The following is a 20,009-nucleotide window of genomic DNA, read 5'->3' as shown; positions in this document are numbered from 1 at the left end:
GTGAAGTGATAATTCAGTCTTAGGGAGGGCAGTTAATAATAAGCCTTACGTTTTCTAAATTCTCAAAGCTTCCTTTTCTTCACTCTCCTTCTATCCTACAACCCCCTGACCCACCCCCTGTGGCAGGCTCCTCCATTAAGAATATGCCTTTTGGGCCCCCATGGCTCTGGCAAAACTGTATGTGGAAGACAGTTGGCAGAAGAATTGGGCATTTTTCATATCCAGTTTGAAGAATTTCTTCAAGAAAAATTAATGCTTAAAACTGAGAAGAAAGTTGGACCTGAATCTGAGGACGATTCTGAGGATGAACAATTAGCAAAACAAGAACTTGAAGAGCTTGCAATTCAGGCCAATGTTACAATTGAGGAAGAAAATACAAAGAGGCTGGTAGGAATATTAATACTCTCCTTGCAGATAACTGTGCTTACTGGTGTTACTTTGGGGGAGAAGAATATAAGCTGATTCACTTTGTTATACAGCAGAAACTAACACACCATTGTAAAGCAATTATACTCCAATTAAGATGTTAAAAAAAAAGAAACAAACTCTATAAAGTTTCTAAGAAGAAAAAAATAGCCCATAAAAATCATTTAAGAGTCATCCTCCCCATATGTTTAATACAGATCTTACTGCTCATCTAGAATATAAAATACTGAGTTTTACATGACTCCAATAAAAAACAGAAAAGCTTTTCCTGACAAGAGTGTTATATAGCATTTATTTGGGACGATGCTATTTGATATGTCTGACCTAGACTGTAAGGTTTTCCATTATTGTGTTCTCCGTTTTCTATTTAACGTCATAAAAAATCTGTCCCAGCGCCAGTGGAGATCTCAAAATATTAATTTCTAATGATGCCTCATAAGAAAGTTTGTATATATCTCTTAGGTGTTTTCTATCTGGAGGTATAAAGAGAAAGTTCTTAATTCTAACTCACTTTTTAACCATTTCTGATATAGCTGGACCCTTTTCTTCTCAAATGATTTCCTATAAATGGACGCAGGTACAGATTATATTCCAGATGACTGCCTGCCTGGCCCATCCTTTAATCAGGATCTAGGTTGAATAATTATAAGATAGATGACAAAAATCAGTTAAGCTTTATAGGTGTGTGATATAGACTGAACAAGGTTTTAGTAAAAATGATGAGACAGGTATCCTGAGACCATGTATGAAAATCAGTCATGCTAATTGCTAGTAACTCCTCTTAGCAATAGTAATTATCATTTAATATTTAAAACCATATCAAATATTAGTTTAAAGAAAAGAGCTCAGATTTTTAAATGTTTATGAGCAACAGTATAAAAAATGACCTGAGGGACTTCCCTGGTGGTCCAGTGGTTAAGACACCGTGCTCCCAGTGCAGGGGCCCAGGTGCGATCCCTGGTCAGGGAACTAGATCCTGCATGTGTGCTGCAACTAAGAGTCCTCATGCTGCAACGAAGATCCCGTGTACTGCAACTAAGACCCAGCGCAGCCAAAATAAATAAATACGTAAATACTTTTGAAAAAACTGACCTGAGAAAAACAGTCCTTATCCTAATCAACTATGTAACATAGTATTATTTATTAATATACAGTTTAAAATTTTTGTTTTGTTTTCTGATTTTTGTTTGTACCCTCAGGAAGTACAGCTTACAGAAGAAGAAGAAGCAATCAGATTAAATCTAACAGAAAATGAGCCATTGCCTCCCGAAATCCTTGAAGCAATTCTCTCTGAGTGGTGGTTTAAGGAACCCATACGGTATCTTAATTTATGTAGGCTTTTATACATTTATTGACTTTTATTTGATTTATTCTTAAAAGTTAAAAACGTAATCCAACATAAATTTAAGAATTTTCTCCTTTACTCTCATGTAAACTAGTGATTCCACACATTAAAAACATCTAGGGGATTATTTAGGGACTTCCCTGGTGGCGCAGTAGTTAAGAATCCGCCTGCCAATGCAGGGGACACTGGTCCAGGAGCTCTGGTCCAGGAAGATCCCACAGCCGCGGAGCAACTAAGCCTGTGCGCCACAACTATTGAGCCTGTGCTCTAGAGGCCGCAAACTACAGCTACTGAAGCCTGTATGCCTAGAGCCCGTGCTCCACAACAAGAGAAGCCACCGCAACGAGAAGCCCGCGCACCACAACAAAGAGTAGCCCCTGCTTGCCGCAACTGGAGAAAGCTGGCATGCAGCAACAAAGACCCAATGCAGCCAAAAGTAAATAAATAAATTTAAAAAAACATCTAGAGGATTATTTTAAAAATACTGATGCCAGGGACCCCACCCCAAAATAATTGAATCAAAATCTTTAGAGGTGTGAGGTTGGGGCCTGGGCATTGGAGCTCCCCAGGGGATTATAATGTGTAGTTGTGATTAAGGATCCATATTCTAATCCTGTGTACACTCATGACGTACCAGACTCTTTGCCTTGTAGTCTTTTAACAATTAGTTAATTCCACTGTCAACTTAAAGAATAACGCACAACCTGAGGGTTGTGAGTTTAAATTTTATTCAGGGTCTTACTGGGGACTATAGCCTGGGAGATAGCTCTGAAGACCTGTTCCAAAGAGGTAGGGGAGGAGCCAGTACACATGTATGAATTTCTTGGCTAGGATATACATGTAGTTAAGCATATATCTTGGTAAAAGATTGCTGCTAATCACAAAGAACAGATATCCCAAGTTAATGATTTTAGTGCTTTTCTATGTATGGGAAAATGCAAGAATCTGGGGTCATTGAAATTCTTCCTGAGATATGCATTTAACTATCTAGGGGCCTGTTTATCCAAAGGACAGAGTGCCTCATCCTGTTTTTTCATCCTGAATTCTTTTCAGGGTACGCTGTCGGTAGGTGACTGCAGTGGGTTGTGACTTAACCCCTGTATAACTGGTTGATGAGCAACGCTCTTTGTTTTTGTTGCAGTGGTTGTTCACACCGCTAAATAGCTGTCCATAGTCTCATCCCTTTACCAACAGCCAGGAACAAGCCTGACGCCAGACAGAACAAACTAAGAATTCCAGGCCACCAGAGTTTAAGGCTTCACCTCGATTTCCTAACCAGAATCTCTTACCTCAGTATCCACCAGAAGAAAGTGAAATGATACTTACAGTACTGATAATAGCAAACACTTATATGGAACTTACTGTGTGCCAGATACTGTTCTCCTATATTTTATTCATATTAATTTCCTTAATCCTTACAACTTCCCTCTGGGACAGAAAGTTTATTTTCTCATTCTGGAGATAAGAAAACTTTATCATTAGAGAATTCAAATAACTGGCAGGTCCCAGTCCTCCTCTGGTCACTCTCTTTCACTTAGTCCCTGGCCTAACCAAGTAGTGGGATTATTAGTCACTTTAATTTTAATTTCTTGTTCCCTAAATTAGATCAATAGTCGTAGTAAACTTAGGCATGTTGCTGGCAGCAACATAGTCATGGGTTTTTCTTCATTAACTTAGCTCCTGACCTCACATACATTTAAAAAAAAAAAAAAAGCGTATGGATTGAAGAAAAGTAAAAGTGAAATTGTAATAGCCTAAATAAAATAGCTGAACATTAGCACTACGTTAAGACTTATTACAATGAAGACTGTAATAACATAAGAAATTTTATTATACAACAGTTATGTTAAAAAAGGATACAAAGTTATTTATAATATGATAGAAAGTTGAACAAATGAAGAACCAACTAGAAAGAAACAAAACAAAATGTCAGTAACCTCTTGGATATGAGGTTGCAGATAATTTTGTCCTTTTTTCATCACTTTATTTCTGATTTTTCTATAGTGAGATTTATTGCTTTTATAATCAGGAAAAAACATGTTTTAAAAAGGCATCTGTCCTAGAGATCTAATGTAACTAATTACATTAGTTACATTACTTCGGTTTTGTATGTGAGAAGCAAGAGGGAGTTGAAGGATGTCTCTGAAGTTTGGCACCTGGATACTAGTGAGTCAGAGGAAGAGCTGTGTGGAAGGGTAACAGTGAGCGTGATTTTTTGACAGTATGATGCATATATAATTCCTGAAGGGCATTCAGATGGAGAAACTAGGCAGCTTGTTGAAAATTCTAAATCAAAACTCAGAAGAAAGTTTGGGTGTAGAGGTAAAAGATTTAGATGTAATTGACAAAGAAGTAACAGCTAGAACAGAAGAGACTTTGCTGAAGGCACCTCTAAAGAAAACAACACATATCTTACGGCCAATATATGTAAATTTGCCCACTTAATTAGAAAGAAAACAACATTTCTAAATGACAGTTAAGAGCTGAAACTGTCAAATGTTCATGAAAGTCCTATTCCTTTGAAGAAGAGAACGTATATTTAAATATAAATAGTTAAACCAAATCTTAGATAAATGAGATAAACTTTCATTCAAAAAGGGACCAATATTAAACCTCTCAACTAAACCAAGCCAGGTTCTCCAAGCCTGTTTGTTTTTATAAATACTCCCTAATGAAAATGTGTTAACATTCCAAGTTATTTTCATGATTCTTAAAGTTTCTTCATACTTGAGCAAGTTTGATGATCCTGTCTGAATACGATCATCTTACACATGAGCCAAGACAACATTAATAATTGTCGCTGGTTACAAAGGGAGCCAGGGAAGAGGGTTATGAACTTTCCCATGAAAAGAAACATCATTAGAAGAAAAATGACTAAAGGATAAGGATTCTCAATAAAGGGGTAGAGGGCAGCCAAGTAGACTCTTTATGTAAACGGTGACACATTCATTAGGCTGGTCACTTGTCCCAAGCAGAGAACTTATTTTCTCTTTCCCTGTGATCTTCTCACAACTTTTAGTAGGCTTCTAATTAATAGTAATTGTCTATAAACTGATTGACAGTACTTTTATACTATAAATATAAGTATAAAATATTATCATTTTAATCCAACTCAGTACATTTGGGAGAAGAAACAGCATGTAGAAATATTAAAAAATTAAAAGGTACTATAGGAAACTGGTTATTCATTGGGTGCCTTATGTAAAGTTGAAAGTTATCAGTACTTTTTTCATTTTTAAATCAATAGTTATAATATTTTAAGCCAATAAAGTAAGTTATGAAATTTCCACCTAGTTCCACAGGTTTTGTATTAGATGGTTTCCCGCAATATCCTGACGAGGTCCAGTTTCTGGGGAAATATGGGTTTTTCCCAGATGCTGCTGTTTTTATACAAATTGATCATCAAGATGTTTCTGATCGCCTCCTTCCTACCCAAATTGGAAAGTGGAAAATGAAACAAAAGAAGAAATTAGAAAGGAAAAAACTCATCAAAGAAATGAAGGCAAAAATCAAGGTATGTATCTGTTAAAAAAAAAGCATGAGAGTAAATGTGTTCAGCATTTATCCAGTTTATAAAGTGGTCTTTACAAAAATGTAGTTTTCTGATTTTAATACCACATTCAGTATGAAAACATTTTCATCAAATATTAAGACAATTTATAATTAAAGAGTTAAGAATTATTTGAGGGCTTTATGATTAGCTACATGTTAATGTTTCTCACTCCAAGGCAAGTAAAATTAAAGATAGTGGTAGCACCAAAGTATCCTTATACCAGACACTGGAGCACAGTTGAAGAGGCAGCAAGTGGAGCAGACCTTGAAACACAAAGAATTAAAATTTTCATTGACTTTTTCACTAGCTCCTGGAATGGTGACACCATCCAGCAAGGCCGTTTTAGCCTGTAGTACAACAAATCCAGGTATTAGCTTACAACATCTTTTCTTGAACTGTAGTCTGAGAAGTTTCCATAAAATGTTCAAAAGTGTCATAGAGAACCTAGCAATTCCACTCCTAGGAACCTATCTAGCAGAAATGAAAACATGTCCATGTAACAATTTGTATGTGGAAGTTCACACAGCATTATTCATAATAGCCAAAAAGTAGAAACAGTTCAATGTCCATCAACTGATGAATGGATAAACAAAATGTGGTAAATATCCAGATAGGGTCCCTTGGCTTCCAGCCCAAGGTGGCAACATAGGAGCCTCCTGAACTCAATCCACTCTGAAAGAAATCCAGAAATTAGCTGAGTGACTCCTACACATTGGGCAAATGAGAAAATACCCACATCACCTACATCAAAACAGCTGCTGCTTGAGTGTCTAGCTTCCAATCAGCCTATGCTGACTGTGATCCTCCCATTTGGGACACTGATAGGTCATGGTACCCCCTCAACTACTGGGAGCAACTAAAAACAAATAGAGTGGCTTAAACAAGTACAAAGGCTTAAGAGATGGCCAAGAGCAGGGGCCAGCTTGAGCTGTGTTCATCTTCCACACAAGACCACTCTGTCAGGACAGGGAGAGGTGGCTGTTTTATCTAATGGGCAGAGACCAACACATAGAGTCAAAGAAAATGAAAAAACAGAGGAATATTTTCCAAACGGAGGAACAAGATAAAATGCCAGAAACACACCTTACTGAAACAAAGATAAGTGATTTATCTGATAAAGAGTTTAAACTAATAGTCATAAGGATGCTCACCAACGTCGGGAGAACAATGCATAAGCAAAGTGAAATTTTCAAGAGATAGAAAATATAAGAAAGTACCAAACAGAAGTCACAGAGCTGAAGAATACAATAACCAAACTGAAAAATTCAGTACAATAGCAGACTGTAGACACATAAATCGGTTTAACAGAATAGAAAGCACAGAAATAATCCCATGCATATATTGTCAGTTAATTTATGACAAACTAGCCAAGGATGTACAATGGGGAAAAGATAGTTTCTTCAATAAATGGTGCTGGGAAAACTGTATAGCCTGCTGCAGAAGAATAAAACTGAACACCTATCTTACACCATACACAAAAATCTACTCAAAATGGATCAAAGACTTGAAACAAAAGCCCTGAAACCCTAAAACTCCTATAAGAAAGAGGGATAAGCTTCTTGACATCAATCTTGGCAATGATGGTTTTTTTTTTGATTTGACACCAAAAGCAAAAATAAATAAGCGGGACTACATCAAACTAAAAAATTTTCTGCCCAGCAAAAGAAACCATCAACAAGATAAAAAGGCAGTCTAGGGAATGGGAAAAAGTATTTGTAAATCATATATCTGATAAAGGATTAAAATCCAAAATATATAAAGAACTCATACAACCCAGTATCAAAAAAAAATCCAATTTTTTAAAATGGGCAGATGAACTGAATAGATATTCTTCCAAAGAAGGCATACAAATGACAACAGGTACATGAAAAGGTGCTCAACATCACTAATCATCAGGTAAATGCAAATCAAAACCACAATGAGCTATCACCTCTCACACCTGTTAGGGTATCTAAAATCGAAAAGACGAGATAAATGCTGGTGAGGATGTGGAGAAAAAGGAGCGCTTGTGCACTGTTGGTAGGAATGTCAACTAGTACAGCCATCGTGGAAATCAGTATGGAGGTTCCACACGTAATTAAAAAATAGAATTACCATATGATCCAGGAATCCCACTTCTGGGTATATATATCCAAAGGAAACAGTCATTATCTCAAAGAGATATCTCTCCTTCCATGTTCATAGCAGCATTATTCACAATAGCCAAGGTGTGGAAACAACCTGTGTCTGCCAACAGGTGAATGGATAAAGAAGTGGTGTGTGTATACACACACACACACACACACACACACACACACACACACAGGAATGTTGTTTAGCCATGGGAAAGAAGGAAATCCTGATGTTTGCAACAACATGGATGGACCTTGAGGGCATTATGCTAAGTTAAATAAGCCAGGCAGAGAAAGACAAATACTGCATGGTATCACTTGTATGTGGAATCTAAAACCAAATCAAACTCATAGAAACAGTCTAGAAAAGTGGTTGTCATGGGCTGGGAGGTGTGGGAAATGGGGAGAAGTTGATAAAATGGTACAAAAGTTCAGCTATAAGATGAATAAGACCTAAGGAGCTAATGTATGACATGATGACTATAGTTGGTAATACTGTACTACTGTATAATTGAAATTTGGCAAGAGAGTAGAACTTAAATGTTGTCACACACACAAGATAAATATGTGAGGTGACGGATGTGTTAATTAACTAAATGGGAGAAGTCCTTTCACAATGTATACGTATCAAATCTTCATGACATGCACTTTAAATATCTTACAATTTTATAAAGCTGGAAAAATAAATAAATAAATAGTATATTCATATAATGGAGTAGTATTCAGTACTTTTAATGAATGTACTATTGATACCCCCTACAATATGGATGACTACCAAAATCATTATTCTGAGTAAATGAAGCCAGGCAAAGAAAATAGTACATACTCTGTGATTCATTCCATATGTATGACATGTCTTGAAAGGACACATTTATAGATCTGGGTTGAGTAGAAAGAATAGGGCTTTCAAATCTGGAACTAGGAAGACCAAGATGGGACATGAGAACTGTGTTAAATTATGTGACGGTCTTTTATACTGAAGAGAGTATGTCATTGTTCCATGTGGCCACAGGGGAAAGAAGCACCATTGGTAGGAGGAAGTACAGGGAGATGTATTTCATTATTAGTAAGACTTTCCAAAAAGAACAAAGACTGAAGGCAGTGAGCTACTTGTCAATAGATAAGCGTAGACTGAGTGGACATTTGGCAGGGAGAGTATGGAAGAAAGCTCTCTTTAGTGTCAGAGAGCTAATCAGTTAGTTCCAATTTTGAGCTACTGTGACTTAAATTACTGAATACCTTATCACAACTCGATACTTATTAAATTATAAACAAAGTGTTAAAACCATGAAGTTCCTCTGTCACTGCTCAGACACAGTTGTCAAGTTCTTTTCATCTTTTCATCTTGCCAAAGGAAATCCCTCTATCCATCTTGCCATCCATCCCTTTGCTCCACCACACTAAGATTACACGTCCCAGGCCATCCCTGTCCCATACAAAATCAAAGCCAATCTCTCAGCCATCCAAGAACTGTGGAAGTCAGGAGAGAGGTGTGGCAAGACATCAAGCTTCACACAATTCTACCTGACATCCTTCCCTTTTCTGCTGCTGATCTCTGAAGAAAGTGGGCCAAAGTGTCTGCCAGGCAAGAGGCTCTATAAACATGAGAATGGAAAAGAAAGAAGAGGGCACACCAAAGCACAGCTGCATGTTACCTCCTTGTGGGATCTGGCACCTTTAGACCAGTGTTCTCAGAGAAATCTCTGTGCTGATGGAAATGTTCTGTATCTTCACTGTCCAATACAGCAGCCACTAGCCACACATGTGGTTATTAAGCAGTTGAAATGTATTTAGTTGGTGAAGCTGAGAAATCAAATGTTTAATTTTATTTAATTTTAATAGAGCTGCAAGTGACTTGTAGCTGCCATACTGGACGGAGCAGCTCTAAAGCAATCAAGCCCCAGCCTAGACATCACATGCCCTGAGGATTTCAGGGATATGGAACAGGAAAGAGCAGATTTACACCTTTCTTCTCATACCCACAGCTCTGCCCTGGTTCAGATTCTTTTCACCTCACACCCAGCACTCCTACGATGACCTCCTAATTGTCCTACCAGGCTTCATATCTGGGCCCTCCAGGCCATCCTTCGGGCAACCTGATCTTCCTAAAACTCTGTTTTGATCAAGTCACTCTGTTAAGATCTGAACTCCTCAGTCTGGCATTTAAAGCCCTCCCAATCCTGTTCCAAACCCTCTTTCTAACTTTATTTCTCAGTTGGAACAAATACAAACCCTCCTTACAGCTCCATCATACAATGTGCTTTTTCATACCCTTATCTGGGAGTTTCTTACACCATCCTCACACTAGCTGTGTTATACTACGTGAATTAAACCTTCTGACTTTATTAACTCATCTATAAAGTGGGATAATGCTGTCCGCCTTGCAGTATATTTTGAGCAGAAAATGAAAGAATATACATGTGCAGTGCTCAGAACAGTGATGGCACCTGGCAGACATGCAATAATTAGTTAAACTTCACTGACCACTACTTATTTGAGTGAAAGGATCAGAGGAGAAACAGACTCATAATATGTGTGTGCTTTATTATACATACTTTGCATTTCTTTTTGGTATATACAGTGGTTTCCTTATATGTTATGAAAACACAAAGGAGACTGTATTTTCATAACTCTACAGTTAAAGCACCTATGGTAAAACTCTGGTTTTAAAAAAGGAAATTAGAGTTTTTATAACTCTTATCCTCTGAAAAGCTACAGTATCTCTCTGAGGCTCATGAACTATATTAATTTGATTCAATTCAGTTTTAGAATTCTATCTACAAATATTTCTTGAATGTCAACAAAACATAAATTATCTGAAATGTATACTCAGTAATTGTCAGATAAAAGGAGCACAGTCCTGATGGCCTAGACCGGAGCCCCCAGGGCATGTCTTTAAGGCACTTCTCTGATCTCCCAGTATTTAAGGGGACTCCAGTTTCAAGAGTCCTGAGCCAATGAGCCCCCAAACCCAAGGGGTGCTGGTTAGTTTTCATGCAAACCTTAAGGTCATATCAAAGTCCCAGTATTTAAGGGGACTCCAGTTTCAAGAGTCCTGAGCCAATAAGCCCCCAAACCCAAGGGGTGCTGGTTAGTTTTCATGCAAACCTTAAGGTCATATCAAAGGACCTATTCATTGCATTAGTTTAGAGACCCCTAGAAGGACTGGAGGACTACTTATACACCATATGTGTGAATGCATCCAAAGTACATGTGCTTTTCTCACATGGATTCTTTAGGCAATTACATCTTAATAATATGATGGAAGATTATCAAACATTTTCAACAAAGAGCCTCTAAGTATTTCCCTGTTTCTCCATGTACAAAATCTACCTCTCCACCAAAGGAAACAAATAAGTAATCCATTTTGAAAAGGAATTCTAAAGTTTATAGAAAAAGTGACTGATCCCAAGTACCATTTATCCCTCTGGAGGGAAGTAGCTGATCAAGAGGTCCAGAGGTCCAAAGATGTAAGTGACATAATTACCACTATCACATGCTTTTCTGGAAAGTATCCTTCTACCCAAATATTATTCCCCTTTGGGAAAAAAAATTAATATATAGAAAGTAATTTTAGGGCTTCCCTGGTGGCGCAGTGGTTGGGAATCTGCCTGCCAATGCGGGGGACACGGGTTTGAGCCCTGGTCCAGGAAGATCCCACATGTGACAGAGCAACTAAGCCTGTGTGCCACAACTACTGAGCCCGTGAGCCACAACTACTGAGCCAGTGCACCTAGAGATGATGGTCCGCAACAAGAGAAGCCACCGCAATGAGAAGCCTGTGCACTGCAACAAAGCGTAGCTCGCTGCAACTAGAGAAAGCCTGCATGCAGCAACGAAGACCCAATGCAGCCAAGAATAAATAAATTAAATAAATTTTTTTTAAAAAAGTAATTTTATTATTATCCATTAATATTTTTTAATGTCTCTTTCTTTAACAGGATGACATGATTTCTAAAAGAAGGGCTGAACTTATAATAGAGAGAGAGAAAAAAAGGAAAGAAGAGGAGGTAAGTAAATAAAATTGCTTTTTGCAAAAAAAAAGGACACACATATTTAAAACATATATATTTTACACATATATAAAATCTCAGCAATGTAAAATAAAAAGATGCATAGAAGTCTTTTTTTAATTTTTATTTTACGTTGGAGTATAGTTGATTTACAATGTTATATTAGTTTCAGGTGTATAGCAAAGTGATTGTTATACATATACATATATCTATTCTTTTTCAGATTCTTTTCCCATATAGGTTATTACAGAGTATTGAGTAGAGTTCCCTGTGCTATACAGAAGGTCCTTGTTGATTATCTATTTTATATATAGCAGTGTATGTCTGTTAATCCCAACCTCCTAATTTATCTTTCCCCTGCATCTTTCTCCTTTGGTAACCATAAGTTTGTTTTCTAAATCTGTGAGTCTGCGTCTGTTTTGTAAAGAAGCTCATTTGTATTTTTTTTTAGATTCCACATATAAGTGATATCTTATGATATTTGTCTTTCTCTGCCTGATTTACTTCATTTAGTATGATAATCTCTAGGTCCATCCACGTCTCTACAAATGACCCAATTTCGTTCCTTTTTTGTTTTGTTTCTTGTTGTTTTTCTGCTACTCTCTTTTTTTCTTTTTTTTTTTAAACGTCTTTATTGGAGTACAATTGCTTTACAATGGTGTGTTAGTTGCTGCTGTATAACAAAGTGAATCAGCTATACGTATATATATATCCCTATATCCCCTCCCTCTTGCATGTCCCTCACACCCTCCCTATCCGACCTCTCTAGGTGGTCACAAAGCACCAAGCTGATCTCCCTGTGCTATGCGGCTGTTTCCCACTAGCTATCTATTTTACATTTGGTAGTGTATATATGTCAATGCCACTCTCTCACTTCGTCTCAGCTTACCCTTCCCCCTCCCCGTGTCCTCAGGTCCATTCTCTATGTCTGCGTCTTCATTCCTGTCCTGCCCCTAGGTTCTTCAGAACCTTTTTTTTTTTTTTTTTAGATTCCATATATATGTGTTACCATACAGTATTTGTTTTTCTCTTTCTGACTTACTTCACTCTGTATGAGAGGCTCTAGGTCCATCCACCTCATTACAAATAACTCAATTTCATTGCTTTTTATGGCTAATATTCTATTTAATATATATGTATCACATCTTCTTTATCCATTCATCTGTCGATGGGCATTTAGGTTGCTTCCATGACCTGGCTATTGTAAATAGTGCTGCAGTGAACATTGGGGTGCATGTATCTTTTCAAATTATGGTTTTCTCCAGAAATATACCCTGGAGTGGGATTGCTGGATCATAAGGTAGCTCTATTTTTAGTGTTTTTAAGGAAACGCCATACTCTCCTCCATGGTGGCTGAATCAATTTACACTCCCACCAACAGTGTAGGAGGGTTCCCTTTTCTCCACACCCTCTCCAGTATTTATTGTTCAAAGACTTTTTGAAAATGGCCATTCTGACCTGTGTGAAGTGATACCTCATTGTAGTTTTGATTTGCATTTCTCTAATAATTAGTGACGTTGAGCATCAAAAAGATGCATAGAAGTCTTGATGGAGATACAGAGTTTATGTACAAGTTCTGAGATTATATATCATTTTTATTTTCTTTACACTTTTTGGTATTCTATAACTGTTTACAATGAACTTTTATTACTTTTATAATCAGAAAAACAAAAATTTTTTAAAGAAAGAAAACCAAGATGTTTAAATAATCTAATACAAAATATAATGATACTACATTAAACTATGCTTCTTGTGGATTTTCATTTGTGCTTTTCACACTTCAGCTCTTGCTACAGGGAGATAGGCTGGGAGCTTGGGTATAAGGTCTAGACAGAGAGCCTGTGAAGTTGTGCTGGGGCTAAAATATAGCTTACCTCGAGGTAAAGAATGGAATGGGGCAGAGCCTGTAGATGCTCAGAGTCACATACTGTGCAGGATGTTCAATACAGCTCCTCTTTTCCATCGGCTGATTTTTTGAAAAGATAAACCTTGAAGATCACGGATTTCGTTTTGTTTAGAGAGGAGCTAGTCCCCAGTTGACCTAGCTGACCCAAATGCTACAGCCAAGCACCTCAGATAAAATATTCTGTCTTATAAACAAAATAAGATTTTGTAAGTTAGCTCTTCTGAGACTTAATCTTTTATAAAAAGTTGGCTATGTATCTCCCACAATTAATTTATACAAACTGACTTTGGAAGACAATTCCTGAGATTTTTTTATGAGAGTTCCTGAGATTTTCTGAGATTAAAACTGTGTATTTTTTTTAACTTTTTTGATGGGAATTTTATATGTACTGCTACTGTCTCAGACAAGGAAAGACTAAACGCAGTGCAGCATCTCAAGTATCACTTAGTACAATTGTTATAATCAGTTACTGTGACAACCTGAGTTGAATCCATCCTGACTCCACATGGACCTTGGAGCTTGCTTTCGTGCACAGAACCAGGGGTCTTCTCATCATCTGCCTCTCTGTACAGAAATATGCAGTTTCTTGACTCACCTTTTTCCCAAGCAGTTAGGGAACCATATGCAGATAAAGCCCTTCCCAGGTTTGTCTTCTCAGCCTTAACATTATTGCCTTTGCTGTCTGACTTTTTAGCAACAAATAAAACACTTTTAACATTAGAAATCACTTCAAAGTCTCAAGGTGACTACTTCCATTAATTTTATAGGAAAATGTCGCCATCATGTGGAATTTTAGCCTCCAAATGTGACTGAAGGATATTCTATAAACCAGTGGCTTCATACAGATTTACAATGCGTATCTTCCAATTCCTTGGAGGCCTTGCTTCTACTCTTACCCCTAGCTCCAGAATCTTTGCCCTCGTCCTGTACACTAGCTCTTTCTCTGGTGCCTGGGTCCCTTTTACCAAGTGTAGTGTAGCCACGTGCAGGAGAATGCCAGGAGTAGCCATGAAGGATTTTATCACTTTTCTAGATATGAGGAGATGCAACAATTGGGCTCATAAAATCATCTCCTGAAAATATCTAACTATCTGAAGACCTGTTCTGCCAGTTTTTTCTAGAGCACAGAGTGCCTCATTTCTGATCCATCCTGAACTTCTTTCCAGGGCTGTTGAAGGTCAGCAGCTGCAGCAGCTCATAATTTATTTCTTATAGAGGTAGAGGGCAAGTGCCAATTTGTAGGTGACAAAAGACAGAGCTTTCTATCAGAGTTTTAGTCCCCCTCTGCCACCACCGCTCTAATGGAGGCTGCCTTCCACGCAAATGCACAAAATAAGAGAACTGACCCTAAGCCTATCGCTCCCTCCAAATTTTGACTACTCTACAAAATCTGCCTTTGTTCACTCTCCAGAAGCCCTCTGGAGCAAGAGAGAGGGAAAAAAAATCTGTGTGTATTTGTGTGTGTGTTGTCCACGGCTTAATGGTTATTATCTGCTAGAGGCTAAATGAACTTATTCCTTCATACTGGAGGCAGATCTCTGAGACGATGAATTTTAGAACATGTATCTCCTAACATAAGGACTGAGAGATACTAGATATAAGAAAAAAAAGCAGCACTGTTCCAGAGGACCAAAATGCCACTTACAGAAAACTAAAACCTTTTTCTCTAAAAAGAATTAACCTGTGGGTCTCTCAGATGGTCTTCTATGAAGATTTTTAGGCTATTAACCTTTTAAAAAATTTAAAGGAACTAGCCACAGCAACGTGATCAGAAAAAGAAACAGCATACATACTGAAAAGTAAGAACAAAATTTAATATTTGCACATATTTGATTATCTAGAAAGTCCAAGAGGGTAAATTGCAGAAAAATTTTTTAAGGTTGATCCCACCAGCTCCTCATGTAACAGTGACATTTGTCCCCATGAAGAAAAAAGTAAATAATTTCTAAAGTAATTAAATAATCTGTCTAGAAAATTCTAGGTGCCACAGAATGTTGGTTGGTACTCTTCATCATCTGGGACAAGATCCAGCCTGCCTGCCTCTTCTCATCCTCACATCTTAAATGGAAGCATGATACAACCTGTCCTGCTCACATACCTAGAGCTTACAGTTGCTCTGAATTAATCAGTTTAGTCCTTCATTCACAAAAATGAATAAACAACCAAGGATTGCCATATATTTGAAATTATCAATACAAGGAAGAACCAAGATGAACAAACAGAATAATTGACTCTAAAACAAATAGACAATACAGGAAATATATTAAACATTTAAAAAATTCCAATTTGCCTTAAATAATTCAAGAACTTGTATCCATAAAACAAAAACAGGATGGTATGAAAAACCAGAGAGCAAAAAAAAAGTTCATGGAAACTACAATATAGCATTTAAATTAATTGAAAGTTTCTTGTTAAACTTATATAGTTTAATTTTTTTAATTAACAAACAAGTTGGAAGAGCTATTAAATAGAGCTGGAGAGGTGAGCAAAAGTTCATCTGAAACTAAGATGTCTGCAGCTCGTAGTGTGGACTCATCCCACCATGCCTCCGGTGATCGTTAGCAAATCAAATCTCAAACTAAAAAATTGTCAAAATATAAGAAAAAGGAAAAAGTAGTAAGAGAACCAAATGGCTTCAAAATTCAAATAAAAAAGAATAAGAACTGAGAAACATAGTTCCAACGCCAAACTCCTTCCGGGGAAAGAGGAGCCTGGGCACAGAACAGGGAAGGGCGCTTTGTTCTCTCTTCTTCCTCCCAGCACCTGCAAGTCCAAATCCCAGCTTCAGGCGCCTTTAAAGGCACCAGGGTCTAATCAGTTAGAAAGATCAGGAAATAGCGAGCTAATCAAAAGTGTGCAGGCAAGAGGTAATGAGAGGGCAAACAGTAGAGCAGGACTAGAAAGGAGGAGAGAGTCTTAAGTATTATTTAGGATTCCTATTCTTAGAAACTGGATGTGCAATAATGGAGAGTGAGGAGTCAAGATAACTCCCAGGTTTCCGACGGGAAGGCAGTGCTCCATCCGGGACAAGGGATACTTCTGGGCGACGTGCATAGAGGCAGTGCAGGAGGATCAGTAGGACAGGGTTCAGTGTTACGCAAACTGGACTGTAGCACTTCGAGCCTTTACAACACCACTTAGTATCAGTATCCTGTTGTGGTCTTCAGTAATCATTTATGTGTTAATTCTGGTTTCCTCAGATAAGCTGCAGCCTCCTCAGGGGCGTGTACTATTCTATTAGAACAGTGCTTTATACAAAATGACAATAATAACTATAACATAATATAGTGTTATAATAATAGGAATAGGAATCACAGCTATCATTTGCATGCTTACCATGTACCAGACAGTTTTCTGAGGGCTTTGCATGTATTAACTTATTTTAGCACTACCAACAACCACGTGAGGGAGGTACTTTCCTTATTCCTATTTTACAGACGAGGAAACTGGTTTTGTCCAAGCTAACACAGCTAGGGAGTGTTTTATATACTCTTTGAGTTGCATTAAATATTGTTACTGAAGACCATGAGAAACATGTAATATTCTGACAACTATAGCATTAAATATTAGCAGTTAATATCTTGTCTAGGCATTTATTTATGGGATCACCGTGGTGTTAGAGTCTTGAAGGCATTAAATTTCTTGGGTGCCAGATATTTGAAACCTTACTATATCAGTTGATGAACGTTGCATGCCATACTAACCAATACCCGCTTATTCCAAAATATCCCAGATGATTAGTTAGCAGTGTCATTTGTTCCATATTTTATATGTATAGTAAAAGGGAATATTTTCCTCCTTAGACTGTTAGACAAGATGAAGACATGAGCGAGGAAGAACCTGAAGATGAGGAAGATGATATTGACAACATCCTTGATGAATTTCCAAAAGATGAGGAAGTGATGAGTGAGGAAGATGAAGAGCAGGAAATTGATGCGGTCGAACGCCTGAGAGGTGAACTGAGAGAAAAATTTGAAGCAGATACGAATAATTTACAAATAATACAGGTTATTACTTTTTCGTTTTTCATAATTCAAAAAATAACTTTTGAGAATGAAACAAAAGCGAGTTGGTTTATGCCTTGGTTTCTTTTTAACATTTCAAAAGAAATGTATATTTTTAGGGGTTAGGTCCCTTTCGTCGGCACCATTTACAATTGTAAAAACTAGTTAATAAATCAAGGGCAACGTGGAAGCCACATAGGGTCAAAGTTTTAGCTGCCAACCTGCAGTTACTTGGAAGCTGAAAAATATTTGTTCTCTAGACTGAAGTAATCAGTTACTAGCAATGTCCATGTGCTGTAACTAAATACTGCCAGCCTCCTTCCCACTAAAAATGTTTGGTTTTATGATTGTTTTTCATTAGGAAGAATTTGAGAAGTTTTTGATACCAGTAATTCTCATTAATGGAGCTCGGAAAACCCACATTGTACAATACATGTTGAATATGAAACTGAAACCGCTGGTGGAGAATCGTGCAAGCATTTTCGAGAAATGTTATCCAATATCATCCCGCCTTGCCCAGAAAATGCTCAGCTTTACCTACAAGTATATAAGCTCATTTGGCTACTGGGACCCTGTAAAGGTGATGTCAGCAAATGCATCTGAAAACCATGTTCTTTCTCTTGTTTTTTTTTTTTTTTTTTAAGCATGTCTAAGAAGACAGTGGATAAGTTCAAAAAATTGTAAGCATTGTATAGTATTCTTAGCTAGCTATAAAAATATGTGTGGTTGTTTCGCCTTTCTGAAGTAGGAAAGTAGTTGAAGGGTTTAAACTTCTTTCATCTATTTCTGTAAAGATCATCCAGTTCCAACTTGGTTTTAACTCTGTAGCAGAAGATGGTAGTAGAAATATTTTCAAACTAGACATCTAGCGAGCTGAGCTCTGACACAATTTGCTATCTAATTTTAGGCAAGTCCTTTAAACTCTTTGATTCTGCTTCCTCACCTTTAAGATGGGAGAATACTGCCATCAGGCCACTGTGATCAAATGCAAGAATATAAAATTCTCTGGAAAGTGTGAGATCCCATACAAAATGTGCCTTTAATGTTCGTCACAAACTTATTTCTAAGCACTGTATTTTTAGGCAGTGTGGACAAACATTTAATGTAATTGGAATTCAGTAACTTCAAATGTGGGATGGTTTTCAACAAATCTTAATCAAGGACATGCCAGCCACTGTGTCAGTCCCTGAGAATAGAGCAGTGAATAAAACAGACAAGGTTCCTTTGTCATGGGCCTTATATTCTAGTTGGGTTGGAGAGGGAGGATAGGCAATAAATAAGTAAACAAATAAGTTCTTGTCAGGTTGTATTAAGTGCTATAAAGACAATAAAAGAATGTCACGTAAAGGTGACCTGCCCTCTCAACCAGTGTACCTTCTTATTTCCATCAGTGAAGTAGCACAGTGGAGAAGACCATGGCCTCTCGAGCCAGACTGCCTGAGTTCAAAACCACCACTTACTAGCTGAGTGACCTTGGGCAAATTACTTCACCTCTCTGAGCCATTCCCGTTTGCACAATGGGAATAAGAATAGTCCCTACCTCATGATATTGTTACAATTACTAAATCAGTTAATTATTGTAAAGTGCTTGCAGCAGTGCTTGTTTTATTGTGAATGCTCAATTAATATAAGTCGTTGTTATTAACGTGTATTGGTCACTGATAAAAAGTATTTTGGAGGAAGGGATCCAAAATGGAGCCATGTGCATATTACTTGAAACCTCCTTCCTGGCTGATATTGATACAATCAGTTTCAATTCTACTTAATTGTGATATCTTCTTTACCTTCACTGTAAGGATGTCAGGAGAGACCTTTTCAAATATCATGCTGAAATATAGAAACATTATGACCGTTCCCTCCATAGAGAATCAGATAAAGTTAAGCATGTATTAGGATCACCTAGAAAGCTTTTGAAAAATAGTTACACCCTAACCTTCTCTTTGAGATGGACAAGAGAGGGGAAGAAGCAATCAAAGTCAGAACCCTATTTAAGGATCCATGTCCAAACATAATTAGGATTGTATAAAGATGCCTTGTGGAGAAATGAGTGCATGGTCATAGGAAGGGTTTAAGCATATAAATCATTTTTTCAGGGCTGTTGGGAATCTTTCTGGGTGCCTGACCACTTGATGTTTCTGATTTGATGACACCTTGTGTATTCTGACCTATGGAGAAGAAAGATACATGCTAGATATTTTGGGCAATAGCAGAAACTATTGTAAGAATTCACACTTAATTTTCGAATCTGAAATGGAATCATTAAACTTTCAGCTTTTCTTTTATTACCGAGTATAAGAAATAGAGCAGACATTCCCACCCCATCCCTGAGTTTCTTCTTATCCCTAACATTTACTCCCAGCCATGAATATTACTTCAGCCCAAGAATGATGATGCTGACAACACCATTGACCTGTGACAACTATCCTGGTGTAGTTCTGGGGGAGGAGCAATATTACCATACTGTTTCTCACCTACTCTGTCAAGTCCAGGGATGACTGATGCTTGGCCATCTGATGATATAAAAAGATATCCATTTAATTACCCAGTCGTCATCATCACCAATGCAAAGATGTGGGACCAGTCCTCCCTCTCCATTCCATACCGACACCTTAGGCTGCCTTTTAGGTGTATTTTTCCCTTTTGTGTCTGCT

At 37.5% G+C, this 20,009-nt stretch overlaps 1 protein-coding gene across 1 annotated transcript in view; it reads left to right on the top strand.

The window, feature by feature from the left end:
* AK9 (adenylate kinase 9) overlaps positions 1 to 20,009 on the top strand; it is a gene marked incomplete at its 3' end in the record, with an annotated part of 120,560 nt that overhangs the window by 84,112 nt on the left and 16,439 nt on the right. Inside the window, exons 24-29 of the mRNA XM_079939416.1 lie at positions 127 to 420; positions 1,626 to 1,744; positions 5,066 to 5,285; positions 11,377 to 11,445; positions 17,158 to 17,361; positions 17,720 to 17,938. Of these exons, the coding sequence (XP_079795542.1) occupies positions 127 to 420; positions 1,626 to 1,744; positions 5,066 to 5,285; positions 11,377 to 11,445; positions 17,158 to 17,361; positions 17,720 to 17,938 (1,125 nt within the window). The remainder of the gene's footprint in view (positions 1 to 126; positions 421 to 1,625; positions 1,745 to 5,065; positions 5,286 to 11,376; positions 11,446 to 17,157; positions 17,362 to 17,719; positions 17,939 to 20,009) is intronic.

This window comes from Stenella coeruleoalba, assembly GCF_951394435.1.
Source record: "Stenella coeruleoalba genome assembly, chromosome: 12".
Classification (NCBI taxonomy): domain Eukaryota; kingdom Metazoa; phylum Chordata; class Mammalia; order Artiodactyla; family Delphinidae; genus Stenella; species Stenella coeruleoalba.
The sequence above is the reverse complement of the archived record's forward strand: the minus strand, read 5'-3'. Positions and strand labels throughout refer to the sequence as shown.